At 39.2% G+C, this 13,698-nt stretch overlaps 1 protein-coding gene across 3 annotated transcripts in view; it reads right to left on the reverse strand.

Annotated features, from left to right (window-relative positions):
- igsf21a (immunoglobin superfamily, member 21a) overlaps positions 1–13,698 on the reverse strand; it is a 521,040-nt gene that overhangs the window by 331,512 nt on the left and 175,830 nt on the right. For all 3 annotated transcript variants that reach the window (XM_041783290.1, XM_041783288.1, XM_041783287.1), the window contains one exon: positions 2,757–2,869. Coding sequence is in view for 2 of the 3 variants with exons in the window: in XM_041783288.1 (XP_041639222.1) it covers positions 2,757–2,869 (113 nt within the window). In the remaining variant the exon portion in view is untranslated. The remainder of the gene's footprint in view (positions 1–2,756; positions 2,870–13,698) is intronic.

Here is a 13,698-nt window from a genome sequence, read left to right on the forward strand (position 1 = left end):
TTTGTGTTGCTCCAATGCATGTAAAGGCAATAAACATGTAAATACCAAAAAAAAAAAAAAAATTGTAATTGCAACAATTTCTGGGAGAAATGTTGAATTTTCTGGAAAAATTCCAGGGGTGCCAATACTTTCATCCATGACTGTACCTGGGAGTGTAGAGCACATGCAGGCTAGATCTTTCATAGACTCCAAATGGGCCCTCTCCAGATGCCAATGTATATGAATTGGATCTTTAGCATTAACTTAGGACGCACAATATCAAACTTGGACAATATCTGATATGCTGTTTACAACTTGATTTTAGCTGATATTGATAAACAACATCTAGATATAGTTCAGACCTTAAACTGCAGCCCTTAGAATACACAATATCAGGTTTGAGGATGAACAAATAAACAAATTTCATGCCCTAAAACACATCTTAAGAAAAAATACTTCAGCTGACATAGGTCTGTTGGTCCAGTCAAAAACCCCACTAACTTATTAGTTTGAAGGGCCAATATTTACAGCTGATAGGTTCACTTTTAAAGCCAAAATATCTGCCCATACCAAAAATTCACCCTTTAAGATAATCTCTGCTAATGATATTGTGCATCCCTAGTGTTAATGCAAGTGTTATGGTTAATATTTGCTTTCTGGGCCTGGCTCCAGTCAGCTTCGGAAAAGACCACAAAAACTTATGCCGGTCATAACATAGCTATATAGGGTGGGATCACTGTCCTGATCCAGCTGGCACACCCACAACATACATTTTACAAAAAGGACTGTTTATGCCATTTAAGAAGAGACGGTCATTTAGAAACAGACAATAACAGCTCAAATGTGTATTTTTTGTTGCTTAAATGAGTGATTATGGGCGTTTAGATTTAAAAACAAAGTTAACAATTGCCTAAAGATGGAGTGTGTCTTTGCTAATCTCCAAGGGCCCCTCCCAAATTCTGTGCCCCAGAAAGCTTGACTCTTCACCCCCTTATGGGCAGCCTTGCATGCAGATACATAAGGGTTCCCCTAGTCATACAGGTATTGTTGTAGCTATTCACATCATTTATTTTGTTTGATAATTTTACATTTATTCACTATTTGTTTGGGGAGAATTTAAGAATTAATTTTGATACAGCTAATGTTATCGTATAGAGTAATTAATTATTGATTGGGGCTTTTGTTTTGATATATTTGGTAGTTTGGCACAAGGTGACGTCTATATTATGGGCAGGTAGGATAGGATGGGCGTGCACTGGGGAAGGTGAATGGTTTTTACCAGGAAGGCATGAGTCAGACAGACCGGGAGAACGCCAATTGTTTGTGAGAAGCTTTTGTGAATAAGCGCCTCGAAAGTTATAATTTTTGTATGGACACTGAAATTTTTGATCCTGCGTAAGATCTACTATCCCCGGGCCACAGTAGTCGCTTTGATTTTTTGAGTTTTAAAATTGTTTGTTAATTGACAAGAACAAATCGCCGCTACAGGTATTATGGTACAATGCCATTAACTATTTTATAAGTGAGCATCAGCACCTTAAAGTCTAACTTGAACAGGAAGCCAGGAAGAAGAGGAGCCAACACCAGAGCTATGTGCTCAAATTAACTATCTGTAGTCAGAACATGAGCTGGTGCATTCAGTTCAATTGTTCTGTTCAATCTGCAAACCACAAAACAATCATCGAAGGCAAACCTGACAGAAAGATGTTACAATAATCCAACGCAGATGAAACAAAGGCATGAACATGGACCTCATTTAAACAACAGGATTGATCAAATCCAGGCAAAAGTCTGAGGTGAGAAAAGGCTGCTCTAATCACCTCCCTTACATGAAAGTTGTCTAAAAAAAACCTCTATGTACTTTTCAGCATTGATAGTGCATTTCCAGATGTGTAAGCTGCCCATACCATAGGCACTAATGCAACCCCATACCATCAGAGATGCAGAACTGTGTGCTGATAATAAGCTGGATGGCCCCTCTCCTCTTCAGTATGGAGGACACAGCATCCGTTCCATCTGACCACGGAACAGTTTTCCATTTTGCCTCAGTCCATTTAAAATAAGCTTTGGCCCAGAGAGTTCACACGGCTTCTTCTCTGCATGATACACACTTAGCTAGCATTTTTGTATCACAGAACAAACTGTGTTGATGACAATGATTTCTGAACGTCAAATGAAAGGGTCTGATCAAAAAGCAAGATTCTTGACTCAGTCTTTGCAATTGAAACACATTCATCCAGAGACTGAGCTAAGAAAGATTTTCTAATAACTAGCCACAAAAAGCTGCCAGACAGGCCTGTAGTTTTGCTGTATCAGACCTTCCTTTTAAGATGGTAATCAATGAAAAGCAATTCAAACTGATGTAAAATGACCCAATGGACTAAGTATAGACCCCTGCGGCACCTAATGCCTAACAACACAATACCCAGAGAACATGCTGGGATCTCTCTGACAGGTAAGATCTCAGTCCCTGGAGCACCTGGCTTAAAAACTAACAAAAACGTCAGAAGCCTATAGGCACATCGGTTCAGCTCGGACTGATAACCAGTGATCAGAACACTCCTTCTGCACCCTGTTTCTTAAATGGCCTTGTAACAAGCAGACATCTTAAGCAGAACCAAATTTATACTGAACAGCCATCTGAGACTGTTAGGCGTGGAAAGTGAGAAAGAGGCAGACACAGTATCCACAACAGCTCCATCGACAATCAACTTGCACTCCTCTAGCCGTTCTGTGGGAAATGTGATGGCACTAGAAGTAGAAAAAGCTTTACTCACCCTGTACCAAACAATCTCTCGAAGCCTCCCATCAGTTTTGAAGTTACACTTGAGGGTAACAGTCTCCCCCACAACGACCGGAGGCAGGGGCTCTATGGTTACAGTCAAATATCCTGAAAAAAAGAGAAAAGAAGAGATGAATTTGATTGCAATCTTACCCCATAAAAACACTTCGTCCTTGCAGGAGACATTTTTTTTTTGTCTTGCTGAAGCAAATGCTGGAAAACAGTGCCAAAGCAGTCATGAATTTAGAGTATCTGCTTCCTTTTAAAAAAGCTTAAGGTTGCCTGAGTCAACACTCACTTTTGGGAAATTGCTGTGATTCATTCTTATGTAATTACACAACAAGCTGGCCTCCCACATGGGGGTTAGGTATCTCACTAAATAGCACTTCAGCTACTCAAGCATTCATTTCTCATTGACTTTGTGATGTTTCTTCATCTGGACTGGAATCCAAACAAACAAACTCAAGTCTTAGAGCGAGCATTTCTCTGTCTGAGACCACTGTCAGCTATTTGGACTTTAATGATAAAACGGTTAATCTATACAATAGCTTGGATTCTCTGTCCAAGTTAAATTAGGGATGTTGAAGCTGTCCTTGGACTGTTTTAGCCCTGCCAAGTCTGCTAAGCTTACAGCGGTTATTTATCGAAGGTTGTTTGGCCCTGAATAAACATGTTTGGTGATTAAACCTCAGAGAAAGCAAAAACATCTGAGCTGCTCACAGTTGTAACAATCGTTGTGAATAATTTATCATGAGTAAAAATAAGGAACAGATCAGCAGTGCCAGGAAGAAGAGAGTGGAAGTTGTGGGTCTATGATGTATCTTAAAGGCTAATGCTGGGATGTTTTTTGTTACAAGGACAGCTCAGGGTAAACTATCAGACAGTAAACAGCTAATTGTCATCAAGAAGAACAGCCTTGGGCATCCCTGTTGTTGAATAATTTAAGTACTTTTAAAAGTTATGTGAATGAAGGCATGCACTGATTAAAGCATTACCTTTACAAAATGATTGGCAAATTGGCCGATACAACACAACAAAGAGCATAGAGTGGGTGATTCATAGAGTTTCATTTTCAAATTAAAATTAAAGCTTCCCACAGTCATGAACAAGATATTTAAGAATAGATATAGACTGTGATGCATGCCTTATTGGGCTAATTTTTTCCACTGTTTTTTTATGTGCAGTAAAAAGAATTATAGTCTTTATGACTGATGTCAATGTGGTATAAACATTTTTTCTTTCAGTATTATCATTATCATTATTATCATTTTGTATTTACTATTGTTGTTGTTGTTGTTGTTGCTGTTGTTATTTTTATTATCATTACTGATATTATTATTATTTAATTCAGTTTCATTTTATTACCATTGTTTCAACAAATTTATTTTTTCAAATTATTTTAGTATCATTATTATTTCCTTTTATTTATTCTTTCTTTTTTGGGGATTTAGGGGAGATGTGGGCAGGCAGGGTTGAGGAGGTTGTTCATATCATTTAAAAAAAAATGTTTGGTGCAGTCAACAGGCTCTCATTTTGTTCTTGTTAAGCATCAATAAAAATTGAAACTAGAAATTAAAAAAGAAAATCCCTATTTTTTTCATGAGAAACAATATGTTCCATATTTTCTCTTTTGTGGTCAAATTAATAAAAAAAATGAAAGCATAAAAGAAATGGAAAAACAGGCCACAAAGAGTATTAGCTACTCTGTGCAGGTGTTGCACTAAGAAAAGCATGCTGATTATTGCATGCACATCACCAAAGTGCAAACAGAATTTGTAACATGATTGGGGCTGTCCTTCAAGGTTATAAAACCAATTTATTCGATCATTTAAAAACCATGCACAAAGTGCTATATAAGTGATCAGGTTTCCCAATTGGATCTCAACATCAGTCAAAATGAACATGACTTTCAATATGAACAATCAGCCCTACAAAGAATTGTCAAATGTAGGGGTGAACTTTGGCGAGACAAAGTTAGATGTTAAAAAGAAGTTCAGCTCTTTAAAGAGTAAACCGCCAGCTCCTGATGGAGTCATGACCTTGCTGTATTATTCCTCATCCTCGTTCTTTTGCACAGCAACCGTGTGCGCCTGCAGGTGTACTTCCATTAAGGTGAGATGCACAACAGTGCAGCACATCAGCATAGAAATGAGATAAAATCTCTCAAATCAAAATAGGTGGATACAAAAGGCAATTACCAGGCGATAATGAGAGGACCCGGGAGTAAAAATAAATGCATCCAAAAACTGGAGGGAGGAAATTAACTGAAGTCTGTGGGAGCCTGGTGGTAGATTCCAAAAATACATCTATTAAATCTATGTAAAATATACCTCGTTTACATATGAGTGGAGAGAACATCTTTTTATGTGCTGCAGCGCAGGCGAGCAGAGCGAGCCGGGGATGCTGCGTAGGCCGACTTCTACTGACAGACAGCAGCCCTCTGCCCAACATGATAGCAGTTTCAACGCACACGGTGTTTAATGAGCGAATTGTATCTTGTAAACCAGATGGATATGACAGTAAAAATATAAAACAGAGTAGAATAGGACCTCATGACCAATAATTATGTTAGTGAAAGAGCATAAAACGCTATGAGGGCGTGAGGGTCTTGCAGAACTCTGCAGGTGATTACAGCAGAAAGAAGAAGAATAGAGATAAAGACAGACGTGACCTCCGTCTGACATGCTGTAATAGAGATCTCTTTCAAGGTTAATAATAAATATCTGAATGTCCTCTGTGTGGGCTTTTTCACTTTGTTTTTATGTAATAAATGTGAGTGCTAAGACCTTGACAGTCGAGTTTCATGGCGATGAAAAACAGCACATTCTTTGAAAATGCACTCACAGCTTGCACATCCACTCTTACGTAATCTATTGAAGTTTCTGATAACCAAAGCACTGACACTCAAAGATCCTCTTCGACTCGCCTGCTGAGTCTGTTTATGTTTATTTCACTAAAGTTTTCACCATCCATGCATCTTAACAAATATGTTTCTGCTCATTGACTGCAGCAGTGTGGGCATGCAGAGTTTGAAGGACTAAGACAAGAGGAGTGTGGGTTAAAAATGCAGTGATTTATTTTTCTTTTGTGTTCTTTACAATGCTGCGCATAACCTGATGCCTTTGTGCACTAAAGTACTGCAGACATGGATCAGTTATTCAGCTGACATCTTTGCTCATGAACAAAAGCAGGAGGAAAGAGCTTCTAAAAGTTCACATTCATACGATAACTGGGAGTAATCAGGAGATGACAGTAATCTGATTTGACATGTTAACATGCACTTCAGTGATGCATTATAGAAAAAAACCTTCTCATAATGAATCTGTCAATAGCTGGACTTGTTTTCACATCCATCAAACAGAGATAAAATGATCAGCTGACCTTAATGCTCCTATAAGGTTTATGGCTGCATCACCATTGGCCACAAGCTTATCAGCAGAGCCCACATCTGTGCCTCTGCCCTCTGTGGTTGTCAAAGTCTGTGACCCAAAAGATCCTCATGAGCATCAAAGTATGAGCATGTCCCTGGATTACACCTCCTTATGTTGTTTTCACTCTTAGTTTGACGGTTCACAGAGGTCACAGTGCCTCGGTTTGAGGTCATGGTTCAGTGCAGGCTCTGTTTGATGATTTGAAATGGCAGGCATGATAGCTACACTTTCTTCTATCTTGTGCTGTGTTTGTAGCTAATGCACTATGTGGTGTATGGAATGTGAAAAAATCTATATTTATATCTTTAATATCATATTTTATTTTTAATCAGAATTCACTGCATTTTTATCAATGTGCTGCATTTTGTGATGTGATATGCACAAATTAGAGCTGTTGAAAGATTTACTCTATCACGATTAATCTCATGATTCATGAGTCAGTCATGAGTAATCACACCCTTTGTATCACACTTAAAAACTCAAATGTTAAGAATTGTACTTATTTACATTTATTTTACCAGGAAAAAAAATGATTGAGATCAAGAATCTCATTTACAAGAGTGTCCAGGCCAAGACTAACCTTGAAAAGCAGATGGATACACCTGTTTCTGTGTTTCTCACTGGCGAATCCATCTTTCAAAGCTCCTGTTTGGACTGTTTTGGCCCAGTTAGAAAGTGACAGGACCAATCAGCAACGAGGCGCAGTACTTTCAGGTGCGGCGGAGTCGTGATGTAAGCAAGCAGCAACAAGAGGCGGTGCAATTATGGTGGAAAACATTTGCATGGATGCTGCTAAAGCGACAGTTTTATCAGAACTTGATGACATTTCTTCATTAAAAGAAGAACAAAGAACAGCAGCGAGTTGTTTTCAAAAACGACAAAAGTCATGTACTGACATGTACTGACACGTGTTATTCCTCTGTAGCTGCGCATGCACACCTCGGTTGCGGCTACGTCGCATGTTTTGTTGCTCTGATTGGCCTGTAAAGATTTTCAAAGCCTCTGCCCTTTCCCAAATGCTTAGTATTGACTGTTTCAAGATGGATGTGTAAAACACATCCATCTGGTGTGTTAGGTTAGGCCAAGACAGGCAGCAGCACAGTCAAAGACATAGACGTAAAAAACAAGCAATTACAATCACAGTAAAAACCAAATCCAGAGTCACAGTTCAGAAAGTCATCAGTCAAAACATCTACAACCTGATACATCATCCTCCAATACCTTCAATCTACCTTTATAAGGATTTAAAGAGACCATCTCCTAGAGAAATAAGGTCTCCTGAAGAAGATTCCAGGCTGCAGGAGCAGCATACCTAAAACTCCTGAGATTTTTATACTGCCTTAAACTAAGGGTAATTTACTTCCTGACTGAAGATTATAACACACACTTAACCATGGAAAAGGGAACTTGGTATGGACTGAAAAAAGAAATATTGGGACAGTAAGAAGGTAAATGTCTGATAATATTTAATGACCTATGATTCGTCCACTGAGATGTCTGTGAGTGAGTGAAGTGAGACCTTAAGCGTCAGTAGTGGACTCATTTATATCTCTGTGGCTGCAGGGTGGCACTGACGTAGCTTAATCAAAGTGTGTTAAAAGGGACAATAAATGATGCAATTAAAAAATAAACATCTGGAGTAACTGTGAACCTAAGTTAATCACAGTTAATGTAATCAATGTTGACAGCCCTATTGTTACAAACTATCTTAAAACAGAGGCAGAAAAATGGGAAATTAGGAGTATAGACTGAGCACATGTGTAGGAGATTTATGGTTAAAGTCTTACAGTATTTGAAGGATAAAAACCTACATTCACACATGGGTATGTGTGCATCTGAGCTTAGAAATGGTGTTCCATAATTTTAAGATTTTATTATAAATGCACATTTTAAGCAACCTAAAGCCAATAAACACAAAAATACTCCCCCCGCCCCACCCTCATGCCTGATTTGATAATGTTTAACAGCATGATGCATTCCATTTCTGAAGAAAGCATCACCAGAACCAGTACTTTCATCCAAATAATGCATTTTTAGCTTATGTTCAAAGGTCACATCTTTCACCCCTTTCAGACAAGTTTATACTGGTTTCAGAGGTCCCCAAAACATGCCTGTGAAGTTCGCTGCTGAAAAAAACACTCCAGTATCTGATTTTGGAATGTCTAAAAAAAAAAAAAAAACCGCTCTGTTTCAGCCCTGCTCAGAACGAGCCATTTCTGTGTCTGTAGTTTGAAATGTTAATGAGCTGTCTGACTCCGCCCCTCTCTGGAGCTGAATGTGGCTAAATGGATGAAGAGAAGAGGGTGGAACTTTCTTCCAAGCAGGGAGGGCCAACTGAACCTGGGGGCGGTGCTAACTCCCCACATGACATCATAGGTGGAAATCTGAGAACAGCTTGTTTCAGCACACGTTTTCTGAAATGTGGAGTGTGTGTGTGTGTGTGTGGGGGGGGGTGGATAGGTCAAGATTACATATGTTTGCATGTTCTCTAGAAAAGCCTGAAAAAGTGGATTTTGCTTTATAAGTGACATTTAATAACCATGGTGTTAAAAATATAAACAAGTCTTCCTCTTTTTGTGTCATTTGGAGCAGCACTACATCCAAGTTAGAATTACCAAAGTAATTCAAAACACTGTGATCTTATTTAAAAGTTATTTCAATATTTGACATCTTGCTTCTTCTCCTCTCACTCCTGAGCGTCTTCTGTGTTTGCACACTGCCCTGAAGTTTCATGGCCTAATATAGGCATAGAAAGGGTGTTTCTATTAGGAGAATTAGGAGAAAGTGCACATGGTTCCAGTCCACGAGCATTCATCAACTTAAGAACACCGATGCGAACAGTTCAGCAGTTTAAGAACATGCCATGAATCCCTTGTAGGTTTCTCTTGAGAACAAGTCTAAGAAAAAATCTAAGGAAGATGTTGGTAAATGAGGGCCATAGCCTTTAAAATGTATGAGCATCTGTAATTTTGCAAGCCTACAGAATGAGTAAAATAAAATGTATTTCCATTTCAGTGTGATTTTTATTTTAAAAATTGTTTATAGCTCAAATGCTGCAGAAATTGGACAGCTTTGTAAAAGCACAACCATGTCCGTGTCAACCAGCTGGTGTGTTTTGTCATTAGCAACACAATTCATGAAGAAATTACTCATTTCCATGAATTGAGCTTCTCTCCACACATCAGTGCAGTGATGTTCAGCATGAGTCATCTGAGCTGTTAGCAGTATAAAGAGGAAAACATTGTGAGCTCTGAGTGGACATGCTGTCCATCTTGTTCTTTAACAAAAACAGCCCTTAACATTAGTGACACAGCCATTCATTTATTCATTCACTCACATAGCCATCATTAGCCTGTTTGTCCCTCGTTCTCGTTAGAGAATGTCAGCGGAGGCCACACTGAACCTGGATTATTTGGGCTCCTCTCTAATACTGCTGAAGTGAGCGTGTTTTTTGTTCCTCTTAGGTCACAGGGACGACATTAAAAGGATTCTGTCTGACCTTTGTTTGAAGATTTTCTGTCTGCAGACTTCAGCACACGACATAGTTTGCTGCTGTTACACAACAAGGCTGATGGATGTGAATTTCTGCGAGCAGTAGACTCAAGTGCTTACACAGAAGTCAGAATTATATGAAAGAGAATATGAATATATTACAAGAAAAATGTTAAAGCAGCTTTTCTTGTATCTTTTATTCCTTTCATTATTTAGAGTCTCTAAACCCATTTAGCTGCTTCTTTTTGCCACTTTCTTGGCAATTTTAACCAATTTTTCCATTCCTTCTACCACTTTTAATCCTTTTTGACTGATTTTTGCCCAACCTTGCCACTTCATTTTGCCACTTTTTGCCACTTTTAACCCATTTTTGCTGGTTTTTAATCAGTTTTGTCATTTCTTAATACACAATTTTAACCCACTTTACCCCTTTCTGACCATTTATGCCCCTTTTCTGCCACATTTGTTTCCCTTTTCATCCATTTTGCTACCTCTATTTGCCACTTTTTTAAATTTATTTATTTTTTGGGGGCATTTTGTGCCTTTATTTGACAGAGGAGAGGACAGTGGATAGAGTCGGAAGTAGGGAAGAGAGCGGGGAGAGACATGCGGCAAAGGGCCCCAGGCCGAATTCGAACCTGAGCCGCACACATACGTGGGGCACGCGCCTTATCCACTCTGCCACCTGCGCTCCTCTATTTGCCACTTTTAACCCATTTTGCCCTTTTTGCCACTTTTTTGCACCTTTTGACCAATTTTTGCTGCTTTTTAACCATTTTTGCCACTGGTTTTTGACACTAAATCCCATTTTGCCCCTTTTTGACCATTTGTGCTTCTTTCAACCCATTATTTGCTTCTTCTTAAAAATTTAACCAATTTTTGCTACTTTTCATCCATTTATTCCACTCTTTGCCATGTTTAATCCATTTGTTGCCCCTTTCATTAGTTTTTGCAAGTCCAGTGTGCCCATCCACATTGCTAACATTAGTAATAAAAAGGTAATACTGTTTTTAGGCCAGGAGTTTATATTTTAATCACAGCTTTATTATACTACATCGATAACATTTGTTTTTGTTGCTCTGAAAAGAGTGGTTATTATTCAGTTTAAATATAAAATATGGTTATCAATGATTAACTTAACAATGGGCCATGATTCTGCTGACCTCTATTGGCCCTCAGTTTTGCTGGGACCCTGGAAGCTCACCCTTTTCCCCCCTTATGGGCGGCCTTGCTCACAAACTCAGAGGCCCACCTCACTGCAGGAATTCAGCGTTTCTCACCTTTAAACTTATAGCGTTGAGCGTCCTGGCTGCATTGGTAGACAGAGATCGGCCTGTCTCTCGTGTCAGTGCACCTAGATATGCTTATTAAAGAATCTTAATTCAATCAGCAGGCTGAAGAGATCTTCTCTCTAGAGTCAAATTGAATGGATAAACCTTTCCGGAGACTGCATGTCATTAAGACAGAGCTGCTGCTCTTAGAGAAAATCCTCACCACTTACTTTGAAGCCACCAGAGGAGCAGCCTGGCCTTGTAAATGTCTCAGTGTGAGGTTTGCAGGGAGGTGGTGGAAATGCAGATTACAGGCAAGAAAAAGCCAACAGAGTCTGAGGAGCATAATGTTACCCTCACACTCTCTCTCACTGGGGGAAACATGCATGTTTTGCTTCAGCGAAGGACATGTTCAGGTATTAAATGTTCCTTCTAAATGCAAGTCGTGCCATCCTAAGAGCCTTCAATGTAAAATGCAACATTTGAAAATAACTCAGCATCATTTAAAGGTAATTAGGACACATTACTTTGACTCTAAGAAGCTGGGCGGTCTTGTGTGGTTTCAGGGATTAATTGTGAACAATTCATTGCTTATGTGGCACAGAGGAAAATAAAGCATAGCCAATGACAGAAAAATGCTCCAGAGCGTGCAGGGGGGATGAGGAATGTTTTAAAAGAGCAAATTACATGGGTTATGCACTCGTGCCAGAGAAGTTCACATTTCAAATAATCCCTGACGAGAAACTGGAGCAGTTGCAGGCTGCACAAACCGTGGCATGAGGGCATAATTCCCACGCAATTCAATATCCATGGACTGCAATCCAAATGACTTCATAAATTAGACACATTTTATTTGCCAATTGTCTCCTCAAAGTGTTCCAAACCAGGAAATATCTCCTGTTATTCTCGATGGCCTTGTTAAAACACAGCTAATATGGCCCGCATTCAGACTGTAAAAATCTCCAGTGTTAATTCAGCTCCGAACAGAAAAATCAACACCGTGCCAGTGGTTATGGGAGTCGTCAACCATCAGAGATAATTCAACACTCATGGTCGTTTAGACAGCTGCCCCCAGAAGCCGAATCAGCTCTAAGTGGACACACAAATCTCCAATCAGCCTTTGTCGACTCAAAAGTGAACAAAAATCAACATTTAATCTTCTGTGCACACTCTTTCAAACAATGAGGCAGCTTATTAGTTTCTCCAACCAACAAAGATGCTCCTCTAATTAAACCCAAAACATCTGGCACAATTCTTCTGCTATTTATCACAGTTTCTCACATTTTCATGATTTCAGCAAATTAATTAGAAGACCAAACTCTTTATTTTAAGACCTTTCATTTGCAAGTCATACTCAAACAAACAAAATCATTAACCAACTTATCCAAGGGACACAGCTGTGTGAAATGCTCACTTCCAATTAGCCATTAACAGCATTTCATTGTCTTTTAAAACCAGATGTTTTTTCTCCACTCTTTAGAAGGTTAAAGGGATTGTGATACAATGACTTTTTTTTCTGCATATTATTACTTATCAGGTCTGCCTTCTGCTCCGTCCTCGACTGGTTGGTTGAGCTGATGGCCAGTGCTAGCTTGGATAGTGTTAATTCAGGACTCTATCTGGTCCTGACCTGGTGCTTTATATTTTATGAACCTGGAAGGGGACACTTTACCTGGGTCCACTCTGTCTCATAGGCTCTTTTGGCCCTTTTGGGTTGCAGTTGTTGTTTATTTTTTTAATTGGCCAAGCAGCCATGACTGTAACTGTCGCTCTTCTGCCATCCAGTGACTGGTAGAGCATTGTTTGGTGTTTTATTATGATGGAGTGGGATTGGGTAGAGGTCCCAGTCCAGGGTTTACCTTGCCCTTCGCTCAATGACAGCTGAGATAGGCTCCAGCCCCCTCCCCCCAACCCCAGTAGGATGAGCGGTGTAGAAAATGGATGGATCAATTGGACTTCACAATTTTCAGATCGAAGCAATTCTAAAAAAAAAGTGGGAGACCACAGAAATTAGGGCCGTTTTCTGGAAATACAGATAACTCAGCTATGAAGGGTGACAACACATTTTGGCTTGTTACCATAGGTGGAGTGAGAGGCTGGCTTACAGGGCTTTAGCCCTTTATATTGACTCAGAAGCCCTAAATCTTTTAGCTTGGTAAAAATTAGTTTTCTGCTCAGAGCAATTACAATTAATTCATCTACATTTGTTACATAGGCTAACTAAAAATAAACAGTTTCAGCCTTTTTAAGTAGGCAAAAGTGGAAATCATTGTTCATCAGTGAGAAACTTTCAAAAGGATCAGAATTCTTTGAGAACATTCCCATATCACAAATGATGTTGGCTGTAAAGGATGACTTTTCTCAGGAGGAACCACATTATTTGTAGGCAAATGATGCTGATTTGTTGGTACTCTAAATCTAAGTCTATGTACAATTGCTTCAAACGGTGCATGAGCAATTTTAGGGTTACACGTCTCCGGATCCTCTGAAGTTCTGCTTAGCCTCCAGTATTTAAGCCTTCTGGCTCCACCCCTACTTGTTCTGGGTTACTTGTAGACATGGGCGACTAAATTAATCGGTCAACAGATTGAAATTTGTATCAAATTGAATAAAATAAATACTAAGGGGGCCCTGCTCCTCCCTTAAGAATATCCATATGGTTCAAAAATACATTAAAATGCAGATATGTAAAAATGATAGAACTTTTGTTGCTTGGCTAGCTTGTTAAAGGAGGCTCTGTGTA

The sequence above is a fragment of the Cheilinus undulatus genome, linkage group 3 (assembly GCF_018320785.1).
Source record: "Cheilinus undulatus linkage group 3, ASM1832078v1, whole genome shotgun sequence".
NCBI lineage: Eukaryota > Metazoa > Chordata > Actinopteri > Labriformes > Labridae > Cheilinus > Cheilinus undulatus.